This window comes from Silurus meridionalis, chromosome 15 (assembly GCF_014805685.1).
Source record: "Silurus meridionalis isolate SWU-2019-XX chromosome 15, ASM1480568v1, whole genome shotgun sequence".
Classification (NCBI taxonomy): domain Eukaryota; kingdom Metazoa; phylum Chordata; class Actinopteri; order Siluriformes; family Siluridae; genus Silurus; species Silurus meridionalis.
In genome coordinates this window covers 23,059,765-23,075,316 of record NC_060898.1, presented here as the reverse complement: position 1 = coordinate 23,075,316, position 15,552 = coordinate 23,059,765, and the positions used below count along the sequence as shown (strand labels likewise).

Below are 15,552 nucleotides of genomic sequence, written 5' to 3'. Positions count from 1 at the left end.
TATGGACAGATAGAGAGATGGAGGGATGGAAGGAGGGAATTCCTGATTTTTTTTCTTTAATAGATTCATATGATTTTATAATAGAGCATAGCTTAAATTTTTTTTTTATTGTTGCAGATAATTTTGAAAACTGACCCCATTTCCTCTTCCTCTTCCCCTCTCTCTCTCTCTCTCTCTCTCTCTCTCTCTCTTTTCCAGCTGTGTATGTTCCTTTTCTTTTTTTCCCTGAGATTGCAACATCTGGGAAGGGTTTCTCACAGTAATCTCTCCGAGCTCAGGGGCCTGCTCTGCATCATAATAGCGCTCGGCCCCTTTCTTTCCTCTGGCGAAGCCCACCATTTAAACACACACACACACACACTACACACACACACACACATACACACACATTGCTCTGGTGCTTGAAATGAGGTAATGCTTACATGATGTGAGCGAGAAACGCAAATTGATCGGGCTTCTTGCAAAAGAGTTAGGCCAGGATTACAAAATAGTCATGGACAAAAAGCAGATAAAGCAACACACACACACACACACACACACACACACACACACACACACACACACACGCACACACACACCTTTTTTCTCTCCCAGAACAAGATGTTTACTCTGACTTCATTTCTATTCCCTATTTATGTTGGATACATCTGATTTTACAGATTCTCCTCGCTGTTATCGCTCTCCAGAGAGAAGAGCTCGAGATCAGACTTCCTGAAAGTTTCAGACTAGATCTTCTTCACCATCTCGAGCTTGGGCACACATGTGACCCAGGGTTTTAGTGACGACATCCTGGTTTTCTCCCTTGCGTAACCATGAACGCACGCTCGTAGCGTCACACGTGAGGAGAACAGAGGTTAGGAGGATCTCTCACGTGTTCTCTGGAAAGAACCTGTTAACCTGAAGGCCACTTCCTGAGAATGCCTGAGAATCTCACAAGGCAATGATTTGAGGTTGCGAATAATATCAAGTAATTAGCCTTGTCTTGTTTCTGTGTGTGTGTGTGTGTGTGTGTGTGGGTTATAGTGCGAAAGCTTGCAGATGTCGATTAATCTATTCTACAGTGTCGTCTGCTAGAACCTGATGCAGTAATGAGGTTTTTTTTTCTACTGATCCTGCTGATCTATCAGGTCCCAAGAAATCAGAAACCTGGCATCCGGGGTAATTAGGACGATTAAGTGATTACGCAACAAGCACAAACTATGCAGTCACTTCAACCTCCACTTCAAGCATCTCATCAAATCGTACATCCACACCAGCGTTCACGAAACTGTACCTGATAGACGTTTTTCACGTGCGCTTCTCCAGAATATATCCCAAGCCTTGTTGGTGGAGTCCTTGACATGCTCGCTGAAGGACCTCCGCAGTGGAGTTTTCACCATGTGAGCCATATCCGTGTGCTGTCCTGTGGACGATGCTCGGTGCTCCTCAGGTTCCTCACTCCATCTGCCCTGAGACACAGGAGCGAGTTTGGTCTGAACAAAGTGAGAGGAGGAAAAGTTTGTCCGCTTCTAAGTTGATGCAAAAAGTCTGCATGTAATTTAGTGCCCGCTCTCGTCCAAGCGTTGGGAGAGTGTGTGAGAGTGTGTGTGAGATGGAAAGAGGGAGGGAGGGAAAGAAAAAAAAAAAAAAAAAGAGAGAAGAAATTTTCTCTCCACACTCAAACAAACCAGAGGTCAAAGCCGCCCGAAAAGGAAATGCGGGTCGAGCAGTAAAGCTTCAGAGCGAGACACTTCTCCATCTGTACAGGCATAATTAAAACACACACACACACACACACACACGCACGCCCTCGTCTGTCTGCAGAACACTCAGACAAACATTAAGGTTGAAACAGTGACTTTGGGGAACTGGTTGAAAAACATCTCATTCCACATTTAGTCTTCATTTCCTCTTATAATAAAGCTCCACTCTTCTGAGTGGATGTTCCACTGGATCTTTTGGAGATTTGTGGTCATAAGGCTGTTAATAAAGTCAGGTACTGATAGTGTGTTCAACAGGAATGAGATCAGAGGTTTATAGCAGAAGATCTTCCACCAAATCCAAACCATGTAAAAAGCAGATCTTCATGGAGCTGGCTTTGTGCACAGGAATATTGTCATGCTGGAGCAGGTTTGGGTTCCTAGTTAAAAATGCTACTGCATAAAAAAAAGGCGTTCACATTCGCGTGCCTTCAGCTTTGCGATAAAAGTTTGGGAAAGAGCAACATGGCTGGGAAAGTCAGACGTCCCAAAACTTTTTTGCATGAAATTTTCTTTTCACTTAAACTAGGTGACCCAAAACTGTTCCAGCATGAACATGCCCTTGTTCACGTAGCAAACTCTATAAAGATCTGCTTTCCATGGGTTGGAAGTGTGTGGAAGATCTCCTGCTATAGAGCTCCAACCCTGTTAAACACCTTCGAGATAATTGTGATTGCTGACTGCACCCCAGGCCTCCTCACCTTCTCACCTACATTACTACCTGATTTTACTAACACACTTGTAGCTGAATCTCCACAAAATCTAGTGAACCATCTTCCCAGAAGATTAGATGTTGTTGTAACAGTGAATTGGGACTGAATGTGGAATGGAATGCGCCAAAAAGTACATACCGATCTTATGGCCAGGTGTCCGCAAACTTTTGGCAATGTATGTCTGAAAAGGTCCGATGTCCCAATACTTTTAGCCGAATCCTATATATATATATATATATATATATATATTCTAAAAAAATACAGAAGAATTCTAAACGTTCCACGTTAGATAACGTTGAAGACACAAACACGGAGCTCGTTGTGCCGGTGATTTTCACGCTCCGAGCCAATTTCCAATAATGTTAGTTAATTTCCCATCATTCCACCCCATGTTTTTCTTGTTACTCGATGTCCTGGATCTCTGGTGAAAATTTCCAACTTGGTGCAGGTTAAAAAGTGGTTTTAGTTTTTCACTCTTTTTAACTTAAAAATAAATCCAACAACAATCCAGGTTCATTTGAATAAAAGTTCACTGTAAATTACTCTCACTTCACTTTTAAACCGCCGATTCTCTACGTGATGTTATTAAAAGGGGTGGAATTTGCTGCTACAGTTGAATGAAATATAGAGTTTGTACATCATAAGTCTAATATGGAATATAAAATGATTATTAATGTGCTGTAGGTCTTCTATAGTGAAGATGCTGACCGTGACCTTGTATTAAAAAAACCCAAAAAAACAAAAACCTTGTTTAGTGTCAGATTGTGTAAAGGTTAATGCGATGCGAATATCAAGTTGTGGTACGAAAGGATTTTGTCCTTGTGTGCAAAAGGCCACGGTCAAAAAGTGTAACAAATGGGCCAGATTGCAAAGTGTGTGTGTGTGTGTTTGATAGTTTTTCATCACTGTAGGGCATTGGAAAAGGTGTGTCCCCGTACACCACAACCCTATTGGTCCTGCAGTATAAGTGTTTGTGTGTGTGTGTGTGTGTGTGCTGATATTTTCTGTCAATGTGTGCACAGTGTGTGCAATATTTTCTGTCTGTAATTTCTCAATATAGGAAATAGTCGTCAGGTGTAATGCTAACTACAACCAGCGAGCGGTTTAGCAATGCAAAAATGTGTGTAAATAATTCACAATGAAGAAGCTTTTAATGGACGAGTTTAAGTTTTACTACATAGAAACTGGTGATTTGTAAAACAAGATGTTGGCCATTTTGAGTTTTGCAGATCAGATGAAGTCGGCGATTTTAGGTTTTATTAATTAGGAGACGGTGGCCATTTTAAATTCAATCAATTTGCCATTTGGATTTTTATTAATTGTGATATGTCGGCCATTTTTATTTTTATTTTACTGGGAGATTACAGCCATTTTGTTTTGTCCTATATAATGTAAAATTAATTTGATCATGTCTGATCCTTTCTACAGATGGTATATATACTGTAATAGGTTTTTTTCCAATCTAAACTTGTGTTTAATAAACACTCTTAATGTCTTTTGTTCTGACTCGATGATCATGAAACAACATAAAACACTTTTTTTGTTCAAAATTAAAATAATATTTGCTGTAAAATAAATAATAGAAGCCGTTTCTTGTATTATTGTTCTTTAAGGATTGATTTTTAAATGGATGTGGGCCTCTGAGCAATATAGATTCATGAAGCCCTGGAGTTCTTGCTCTGAGGGGACATTTCTCTCAAAAGATCCTGCTGTAGCTGTAGCTTGATGCGCATTTGATTAAGTTTGCATGAAAAATGAAACGTAAGATCGTTATATCTATGAATTCGTTGAAGCGCAACGTCATTTCATTTTACTCAGATTGTTTTTTGTTTTTTTTTAAGAAAATTAATAAAAGAGAGAAACATGATGTTTACCACACCACTGACGGAGGAATGAATTCAAACACAGGATCAGTGAAATACAGATTAAAATAAAATCGCTTTGTGATCTGTACACGTATCAATACAACACATTTATGGACTATAGTAGCGTTAATTGGTGTAGGAAATAAAACACCGTTATAATGTACATTAAAGGCATTTGGCAGACTGTGACTTATAATTATCTCATTGATTCAACTGAGCGGTTGTGGGTTGAGGGCCTTGCTCAAGGGCCAAGCAGTGGCACTTCTCACTTCTGATCAGATCTCCAACATCTTAACCACCAGCATTTCATTTTACTGCATATAAAGACGTCCTGTACAATTGTGTGCTTTTGTAGGAAAGAAGCACAACTGCCTGTAATAGCTATTTGGTGTCCCAATACTTTTGGCAATACAGTCGACAATATGGTTAAAGGTTTGTGGACATCTGACCATTAGATTGCTATGTACTTTTTTTAAACATATGTACATAATAATATATATGATAAATGCCACTCTTCTGGGATAGATGTTCCACGAGATTTTGTGAAGATTCACTCAGCCACAAGGGTGTCAGTAAAGTGAGGTAGTGATGTAGGTGAGAAGGTGAGGAGGCCTAGAGTGCAGTCAGCATTCGCATTCATCCTAAAGGTGTTGAATAGGGTTGGAGCTGTAAAAGCAGGAGATCTTCCACATCATCCATCCAACCAATGAAAAGTGGATGTTCATGGAGATGCCTTTGTGCACAGGAGCACTGTCATGCTGTTACAGGTTTGGGTTTCCTAGTTAAATAGAAGGGAAAATGTAATTCCTCCTCATCAAAAGACGTTTTATACAATTATATGCCTTTGATGTTTGTGGGGGAAAAAGACATATGGCTGTAAAAGTCCCAATACTTTTGGCCACACGGTGTATTTTTAATGGTATGTAAATAGAATATAACAAGTGATGCCCATGTGAGCTTAGCATCATGGGACATTTAGTGAACAGGAGAAAGGTTGGTGTAATAAGTAATTTTCAGAAACACGGGACCCTGAGTGTCTGGGCCAGACGTACGCAGAAATAAAGCGTGGGAATGGGAGAATGTGTCACCGTGTGAACAGACTTTCCACTTTAATACGTCTCTATGCCCCTAAAGACTCACTTGTTTATCAACTTCTTCATCAGTGGTGTGTCTCTTACTGGCAAGAATTAATTTAGCTGATAATGGAGTCGTTCTCCTGAGGCTTCCTTCCATTTATGTGAAAAAAGTGGAATGAAGCATGATTACAGGCAGCGTCTGTTCTCTCTCGCGCTCGCTCTCTCTCGCTCTCTGTCTCTCTTTTTGTCATGCTAGTATGCATTTCCTGGGTTAGAAATGACTTTTTCTTAGATTTATAACTCACTGTATTTGAGGGTGTGCATCTTAGCCAACTTTTTTTACTAATAATAAAGCTGTTTTTCTTTCTATTCCCCTTTAAACATTTTCTTCTCCAGTTTGTCAAATCTATCTTGCGCCTCAAGCTATTTATCAAAATCGCCGTATTCACAGAGTAACACGCAAAACTCCTGCATGGAGCTCAGTCAGGTCATTAGGAAACGTGTACGATCGCTGTCTTACTCTGGATGGAACTGGAACTGGATGTTACTATGGTTACAGGTGTTTATAAACAGCGCATTCAACTGCGGATGTACAATACCAGTGTGTTCAATGTTTTGAACTCACACCTGAACCTCCAGCCAATCACAATCCACTATTCACACCTGAACTTCCAGCCAATCACGATCCACTATTCACACCAGAACTTCCAGCCAATTACGATCCACTATTGACACCTGAACCTCCAGCCAATCACAATCCACTATTCAGTTTAGTGGTGCTGGAATTCGAACTCATGACCTTCTGATCACCAATCCTTGACCATTAAGATATCACTTTCCCAAGAGCAGGCCCTTCTCCATCAACTGCTCAGTGTAGAAATGAGTTCATTCTAGGACATTCTGGATATCTGCATCTGCGAAATGTTGTAAATCTAAATCTAAATAAAGTATACTAACTGGAAATTTATGTTGTGCAAAAAGAAAACAAAATTTTCCAGAACTTCTGCATTTTTAATAACTTGACACACTTGGCGATATCTCAGCACTGTTACGTTCCACTTGTTTTTATGAGAAGGTCAGCAGGAACTGTTGATGTCTGAATTCTGAATGGTAGTTTAAACAATTTCAGTATTAACGCCTCACGTAACCCGACTCTGAATACGGTTCCTGACCATCAAGGTCGAGATCTTCCTTATAATTCTTACATTTTGCGATTTACAAGATGGAGGTTGGAGGCAAATGAAATCGAGTGCATAATGAAATTACTCAGCGTTTCTCAGGCAAATTTGAAAACAGCATATTGGGGATGTGCTACAAATAATTCAGGGTCTGTTTACACCAATTAGTTTCATTCCGCTAAAATGGAACGCAAGTACCAAGAGAAAAAGCAGAAGAAGAAGAGGAAGAAGTCAGAACTTGAAGTTCCCCATTTCAAAAGACAGATCATTGGGATAGCAGCTGTAACGGGTAAGCGTGCTTGGTGGAAGAGTAAGTGCTGACTGTGGCAGATTTCTGGATGGTGAAAATCTTGATGATGCAGTGAAATGTGTTTATAGTGAGGAACTGTCTCCATTACAGCCGGGATGAAGCAATGTTATTTTGTTTTCAGAGTGCAAACATGATCTTGTGCCTGATGAAGATAAATGTAGATTGTGCAAATCTATTAATTAAGAATATTGTCTTATATACACTTCAGGCAAAAGTGTTGGGACACCTGACGTTTGCCACTATACCATGGTTCTTACCGTACGTGCCACATAATTGTGTTTTTGGATGCAAATGCATGAAACTAGGAGACTCAAACCAGTTCCAGCATGACCATGCACAATCCTGTGCACAAAGCCAGCTCCGTGAAGATCTGCTTTACATTGGTTTGAGTGGAAGATCTCCTGCTATAGCGTCTCCAAACCTCTTGGGATGAATGTGAACACTGACTGCACCCCAGGCCTCCTCACCACACCTACATCAGTACCTGACTTTATTAACAGCCATGTTGATGAATGAATCTCACACACATCTCTACAAAATCTATTGGAACATCTTCCCAGAATAGTGGAGATTATTATAAGAGAATATGAAGACTTAATATTAAATTGGATGTAAAAAAAGCATGCAATCTTCTATTCAGGTGTCCACAAACTTTTTTTCCCTGGCCAGGAGCTTGAATATTCATAATTATTGTGCCACCATTTTTCCTGATCAATCAGGTTCCTCGACTGATTTACCTTTGTAACATCTTCCAACCATCTAAAAAATGATCTATTCGTTTTTTTTATTCACAGCACAAGACCCTTCAGAGTGCTACTACAATAGATGTGACCTTTTTTCTAAAGTGGCCTTTTGTAGGAAATGTTTGATGACCACGACCTTAACAGAACTTTTCAGTGGCTCACCAGATCTTTAACATTTCATTGATATTTGTAATTGAGGTCAGTCTCATTGCTGGAGCAACGTGCTGTCACTTTTATTAATGACTTCTGGGATTTAACTGGGATATGATTTCATCCTTAGGTCACCCCAGTATACTTTAGTACACTTTTGACTTAATGGAATTTGATCCTACATTCTGCTGATCATCCATCACTTACAATCCAAACACTCTGACACACGAAACAGTAATTTTCCATTATTTTTATATCTTTTTTAAATATGCATCTAGGCAGGTTTTAAAGACTTTCCCTTTTCCATTCTGCATTCAAACGCACTTTATTTGGAAGTAATTCAGCGAGACTTCTGGAACTTCAGAATGCACTGGAGTGCCACGTAGAAAGAATCAATACTTGAAGAGTCAGCCTTAAAGCCAGTGACAGCTTGAGTCAATTGTTTTGTTGTTAGGGTTTTTTTCTTCTGGCTTTCTTTTTCTGGTGACTCAGGGCATTCCTTCAGTCGCACTGACAAGCAGAAGAGGCCTCTGTGATTTTAACAAGTGAAAGTGTTTATGCCAAAGCAAAGAAATGAGATGCAGGTGAGACATGTCAATCCCCGTTGTCTTTGAAGAACTTGACATACTTCAGTGAAACGTTTGCAGGTACAGAAAAAGAGAAAGACAGAGAGACAGAGACTGATTCAGAACATTAACTCTTTTACTAAGCTAGTTTCTTTCCAATCGGATCACATCATTTTTACAGCTCCATGCAACTTCTGACCTACTGCTCATGCCACTTTGAGGAAATGTTTATTATTACCGAATTCAGATGAATCCTCAATTCAGCCCTGCTATTAAAGTTGCACAAGTCAGGTCACTCTTAGTGTCGGTCTCAAGCCCGGATAAATGTGGAGGGTTGTGTTATGACGGGCATCCAGCGTAAAACATGTGCTTAATAAAACCTGCAGATCACGGACCTGAATTTCATACTGGATCGGTCGGCCCGGGTTACCAACGACCACCACAGGTATCGTTAGCCAACAGGGTACTGGTGAAAATTGGGCTACTGTTGGCTTAAGGAGGAGAAGGAGAGGAGGAAGAAGTCTACAGAGACAGCAGGAAAAGGAGAAGTGGAGAAGAGTGGATGCTATAGTTGGTACTTTAAATGTTGGTACTATGACTGGTAAAGGGAGAGAGGGAGCTGATATGATGGAGAGGAGAAAGGTAGATATGTTGTGTGTTCAGGAGACCAAGTGGAAAGGGAGTAAGACCAGGAACATTAAAGGTGTTTATCTGTTCTATCATGGTGTGGATGGAAAGAGAAATGGTGTAGGGGTGATTGTGAAGGAAGAGTACAGTAAGAGTCTAGGAATGAGGTGATGAGGTGATGAGGAGGTGATGGGTAGGTATGGCTTTAAGAAGAGGAATGTGGAAGGGAACATGGTGGTAGATTTTGCTAAAAGGTTGGAAATGTCAGTGGTGAACACTTATTTCATGAACAAGAAGGATCATAGGGTGACCTATAAGAGTGGAGGAAGGTGCACACAGGTGGTCTATGTTCTATGTAGAAGATGCAACCTGAAGGAGATTGGAGACTGTAAGGTGTTGGCAGGGGACAGTGCAGCGAAACAGCATCGGATAGCTTTGGAGGTGAAGAAGAGGAGAAGGAGAGTGAGGACTGAAAGAAGAATAAGACTGTGGAAAATGAAGAAGGAAGACTGTAGTGTGAGGTTCGGGGAAGAGGTCAGACAGGAGCTCGTAGTGGTGAAGAGGTGCTGGATGATTGGGAAACTACTGCAGGAGTGATAAGGGAGACAGTTAGAAAAGGAAGACAAAGAGACGTAGTGGTGAAATGAGGAATTGCAGGGGAGCATAAGGAGAAAGAGGTTGGAGAAACAAAATTGGGATTGACAAAGAGATGAGAAAAGTAGGGAGTACAAGTACAAGGAGATGCAGCAGCAGGTGAAGAGGGATGTGGTGAAAGCCAAGGAAAAGGTAGCGATTGGCCAGGCAGAGGGACCGAGCTGAGAAGGATGTGCTGCAAGTTAGAGCAATAAAGGATGGAGATGAAAATGTGTTGAGGAGAGTGCGTGAGAGTGCGTGAGAGTGTGTAAGGTGAGTGTGTTGAGGAGATGGAGGGGTTATTTTGAGAAGCTGGAAACAGGAAGTGGATAGGATTAGTAAAGGAAGTGAGAGCAGCTATTTAGAGGATGAAGAGTGGAGTTAGACCAGATGACATACCAGTAGAATGTTTAAAAGATGATATAAAAAAAGAACATTGATTAACATAGATAGACATAGATGGAAGGTGAGAAGTTGCCTGAGGAATAAAGAACGAGTTTGCTGGTACTGGTTTTGAGCAATAAGGGGAGATGTGCAGACCTGCAGTAACTACAGGGGAATAAAGTTGATCAGTCACACCATGAAGTTATGGGAAAGAGTAGTGGAAGCCAGGCTGAGAGATGACCATCTGTGAGCAACAGTATGGTTTCATGCCAAGGAAGAGCACCAGAGATGCATGATTTGCGTTGAGTGTGCAGTAGGTACGAAAGACTGGTTAAAGGTGAAGGTTGGACTGCATCAAGGATCGGCTCTGAGCCCTTTCCTGTTTGCAGTGGTGATGGACAAGATCAGACAGGAGTCTCCCTGGACTATGATATTTGTGGATGATATTGTGATTTGTCGTGAGAGTAGTGAGCAGGTTGAGAAGAGCCTGGAGAGGTGGAGGTACATGCTGGAGAGAAGGGGAATGAAAGTCAGTAGGAGTAAGACAGAGTACATGTGTGTGTGAATGAGAGGGAGGGCAGTGGAGGGGTGCTGTTGCAGGGAGAAGAGGTGGAGAAGGTGGAGGAGTTCAGGTATCTGGGGTCATCAGTGCAAAGTAATGGAGAGTGTGTTAGAGAAGTGAAGAAAAGAGTGCAGGCAGTGTGGAGTGGGTGGAGAAGAGTGATAGCAGGAGTGATTTGTGATAGAAGAGTATCTGTGAGAGGAACAGCCGCAAGAAGAAGAAGAAGAAGAAGAAGAAGAAGGAGATGAATCCTCAATTCAAATTACTTTTATTTGTGTGAGTGATTTTAACAATGGATATTAATAAATAATTAATATAATTAATTAAAATTGAAATATAAATGAATAATGAATGATTAATAAGAAGCTTTACAGGGATAAAGGTTATAACGGAATGTATGTTTATTCCTTATAATTATAAGCTTATACCAAACGAGCAAGTGGCGACTGTGGTGAAGGAAAAACTCCCAAGAAATGTTCTTATGATGAGCACAAGTGGCTAAATGTCAGTTTGAACAAGTAGTTTTGAGAATTTTGGTTCTGATCTGAGTAACGCTCCAAAACAAAAAAACAAAATGTGCTGTTTCCAAAGAGCGCTGCAGGAGAGTTGGGGGTTCCTTTCTTGAGCCAATTTTAAATTAGTGAAGGAATCACTTTTGTTCCAGTAGATGCAAGATCATGAGGCTCTTTAGCATGGATATTTATTAATGTGTCCCATGTCTGCATTTTATTGAATGATTACAGTGATATCATCAGCATGGGCTGTTTATTTCATCACCACCTCTTTCCTGGGCAAGTACGTTAAATGCTACAGTATACTGTAGAACTCTCTTCTTGGGGGGCATCAGCTGTTTTGGCTTTCGCAGTCCTGTATTTCTTTACTGACTGGAAAAGGTCTGAGGAGGCTTTGGCAGTCTGTAAACATCATGGGTAAACAGTTCCCGTATGTATGTGACAAATTCTGGGCTGTAACCAAAAGCTATTGGCGGGTCTTAACAAGACTTAATCCTGTTGATTTGGTTTTTCTTACAGTTTTTTCACGAATCATCCTTAATATTTGCAAACCAGTAAATGCATATTTAAACAATTTGTACGAACAGCACAATACAATGGATTTCTTGCAAAAGCCTGTACTTTTCTCAAAATCGTTAGTTCATCTCTTAAAAGTAAGTACACCTCGTTGCCATCAGAATGACACATCCTTTTGTTATTGTTTACAAACACGATCGTCAAAATGTTTAGTCGTGTTGTCAGTATGACTCTGCACAGTTTCAGTGTTTCCCGATATATACTACAGTTTGGCTCACAGTGACGGAAAATGCACGAGGCTGAATTTCTTCTGTTTGGTGTCCATGGATTATAGGAGCACAAATGCATTTATTTGTCGCATATTCGATTTATATTGACTGCAAGAGACTGAACAGGATTCACACTTTTACTGTACTGTATTAGTGTTCGTTTCTTGGTTGTTCATCTATTTTAGAAATTGTCATTCTGTCTGTTTGCTTCTCTGGAAGCTCCTGCTTCGTGTACTAAGGCAAATAAAGCTTAATTGACTTTATTCCGGTTTTCGACTTTTGATCCGTGCGTGACAAAAGCATTCGCAATTTGATCAAAGCAACAAGAATCGTTTTTAGGGTGTGCACTAGTGACGACATGACGTGGAGGTTGAACAACAGTTTTGAGAATTTCATTTCTGATCTGAGAAACGCTCCAAAGCAACTGAGATAAACTGTAATGCAGAGGAACAAATTCAATACTACAGTAAGATTTTTATACAAATTCATGAAAGGTGCATTCCAGGTGGACTTCTCTGCACAGAGAACTTGTGAACACAACATTTTCAAGCAGTTAGGGCTTGAAGGGGATTTTATAATCCTGAATACTGAATCATGGAAATGTGCTAAAGGAAATAAATATGAATATATTCATTAATAAATATAATGATATAATAAATAAATCATAAATGTAAAATAGCGCTCTTCGTGCAGTGTGCTGTCTCGCATGTAAAAACAAACAGCACATGCCGTCAGTGAATCGCCTCTAGAGGCCACTCTTGTAATGAGAGCTGAGCGGAACCTGGAAAAACTATCGTATAGATTTTTGCAGATAGCTGATAGTTCCAGTGATCAACTACATGTGCCTCGACCTCCAAAAAAAACTAAGGGACATTTTAGTTTGAAAGCCAACCTTTTATTATGAAAGAGTTATGAAATGAGTAAAACATATTTCACGTTTCTGGCATTATTCACAGGGCCGTTCCAAATGTGGGGGTGTGGGCTGTAGTTTGGGGATCCCTGATGAATCCACAGGCACTTGCTTTACAAATGTCCCAGATCTCTATTTAGGATCACTGATACTTTCCTGCAGTTATTTTGACAGGCCCAAGACTTTGAAGAAAAAAGAGCAAAGCTATTTTAATTAAAGGCGAGGAGAACTTTGTAAAACTTTTAGTCTGGTCACTCTATCAAGGCCTGGCGATTCTTGAGCCGAGGCAGGGAGTTCATTAAAGTACAGAAAGTTCTCTAGTCCTATCTTCATTTGATAGATGTGGCAGAACTTATAGAAGATGGTCCTTTGTTGCCTTGTCACCGTGTTCTGCTGGATAAGTTTTTTATTTTTAAGACAGTCGATGCAATGTGATGTAATGTCTTGTTCTCTGCCATCTAGGAGTTTTTAAAATGCCCTTTCTAACACACAAATCAAACCTTAACATCTACAGTCTTCTGGTAGTTTTTTCCCCTCAGGTAGTATCGTTTGTCTTCTCATGAACTCTGCGGAGCTTCTTACATCACTCTGATTCTTTAGTGTTCTGCTTTAAAACTATGTACTGCTGAGTTTTTTGGGTTTTAACCAATTTCCCACCATCAAGAGCAGATGTTCCTAAAAAAACTAGAATTAACATGGAAATTGTAAACTGAAGTTAACATTGCTGTGGCTTGACCTCTGCTTCTGTTTTGCCTGTGTACATCATTAGCGATGAAGTAGGACCCAGGTGTTCGCTGTTACTATGGGCAAAACCTCCCTCCAGCAATCAAAGAAAAAATCGATAGTCATGTCACTATACGTAGATATCGTTATTGACTTCAGCATTTCTCCTGAGGGTAGACGATAGTCTTGTCGAATGCATGTCCGATTGAAATCCCTCGCCTCCACAACCAACTTTCCCGTGAAAAGACCTTTCTTGAAGCAGCAGTTTTGCAAAGAATCTCATGCACATCATGGATCTTGAGCGTTCAGACAAAAAAAAAAAAAAACAATTCGTAATAAAAATTGCAAGTATAAATCAGTCTCTCTGCTACCTATGCTTGCCATCTTGAGCTGTCTAGACCAAAATAACCAGCACTTATTCTGCACTTATAGCCTTGATTGGAAAATTTGAACTCCTCCCAGAGCCACAGAGTGTGATTTCTTTCTTTTTTTTTTGTAGTCATCAGTATGAGTTTCATTTCGGCGGTATTTTACACAGCGGTATTCAATAATAAACGAATAAAGTTGGTCCTGCTTTGGTTTATTCACCAATCTCATCAATGCTAATGGTTTGCAATTTTCTTTTTTTTCATCTCCATATTAGGCATTGATTGAAATAAAATGAAAATGCTCCATTTTATGCAGATTGTTCAAGTGATCGGTGGAAGTTGTATTTCCTGAGCCACTTGGAACCTGAGACTCTGTTGCATTTCACAACTTTTCAATTTGTTGCTTTTTTTTACTTTCTTAGTGGTTGCACAAAAACCTTTTTTATTAGGCTAATTTGTGTCAGGATAGAAACCCTCACACTGTGTGTGCTGCATTTGTTTATTCTAAATGTCTTTGATGTTTTGTGACCATATTTGATTTGATTAATTCATTTCCTGTCTTTCTTCCCATTTTGTATTGGTTGTTTTTATCATGTCATTATCATGTACACCTGTTTTGGAGAAGTTGTAGCTCAGTGGTTAAAGCTCTGGGTTACTGATTGAAGGTTTGAGGTTCAAGCCCTGTTATCGCCAAGCTGCCACTCTTGGGACCCTTGAGCAAGAACCTTAACCCTCTCTCCTCCAGGGTTGCTGTATCATGGCTGACCCTGTGCTTTTTTCATCACTGGGATATGTGAATAAATAATTTCTTTGCATGTATAAAGCACCTTTCTTTCTTTCACACCTTCCTTCTTGACTTATGCCACTGGTGAGTTGTGTATATGTAAGGGACAGTAAGATTAGCATCGGTGCATCGGCATAAAAGTTAATGATTTAAAAAAGTGTGCATTTAATACAAGTTGCCACTTGTATCATGATGCATCGTTTTTAACATTTGTGTCGGTACTTTTATTATTTAAAATGTACCCAATAATCTGTGTCCGTAGATCGATTTCTCCTCGCTAAACTGTTTCTCGAGCGCGGTCACTCGACGGTGCTGCTGCTACGTGAATATGACGCGCCGCAACACTACGGAGACCGAGGCGTGTCCTGAGAGTCACATAGAATACAGATTAACATGGCAGAGGTAGAGCTGTAACTTCCTCCAGACACAACAGGAGGAAAAACTTCTGGTTTTATTTCATCTTTCATTTTTTGCCACAACAAAGGCATGTCTGTGAAGGAGCCATGGGTTAGAAGTCAGAAGGTTCTTAAGTAAATTGATGATTTGCTGTTTGTCTGAACCAAAGAAATAAAAGTGAACTTTCTGTACCATACTGAATTGTGGAGCATCATATTTTTTTTAATTAAATCGTACTGTTGAATCAAATTGGAATCGTATCGCATTGTATCGGTAGCTGCTTTATAGGTATCTTTAATTTATCGTATTGTTGACTGTGCATCGAGATGCGAATCCCATCGGCCCCAGTTATGGAAATGCATTGCTTCTGTTCTGTCCATGCCATGCCTCATTGTTTGTGTTTGCATTCCTGTTTTGTGATCTTGCCTCCAGTTTACATTCTTCACCTCTTTGTTCGTTTGCTGCCCAGCCTGCATCGTTTTAAGGTTGATCTTAGACTGTTACCACAACGTTGGTTATTCCATGTTG

General features: G+C 40.1%; 1 protein-coding gene across 1 annotated transcript in view; it reads right to left on the bottom strand.

Moving 5' to 3' along the window:
* si:dkeyp-23e4.3 (rho GTPase-activating protein 7) overlaps positions 1-1,690 on the bottom strand; it is a 46,935-nt gene extending 45,245 nt beyond the window's left edge. The window contains exon 1 of the mRNA XM_046867763.1: positions 1,274-1,690. Within this exon, the coding sequence (XP_046723719.1) occupies positions 1,274-1,388 (115 nt within the window). The 5' untranslated portion in view covers positions 1,389-1,690. The remainder of the gene's footprint in view (positions 1-1,273) is intronic.
* Positions 1,691-15,552: the final 13,862 nt, after the last annotated feature.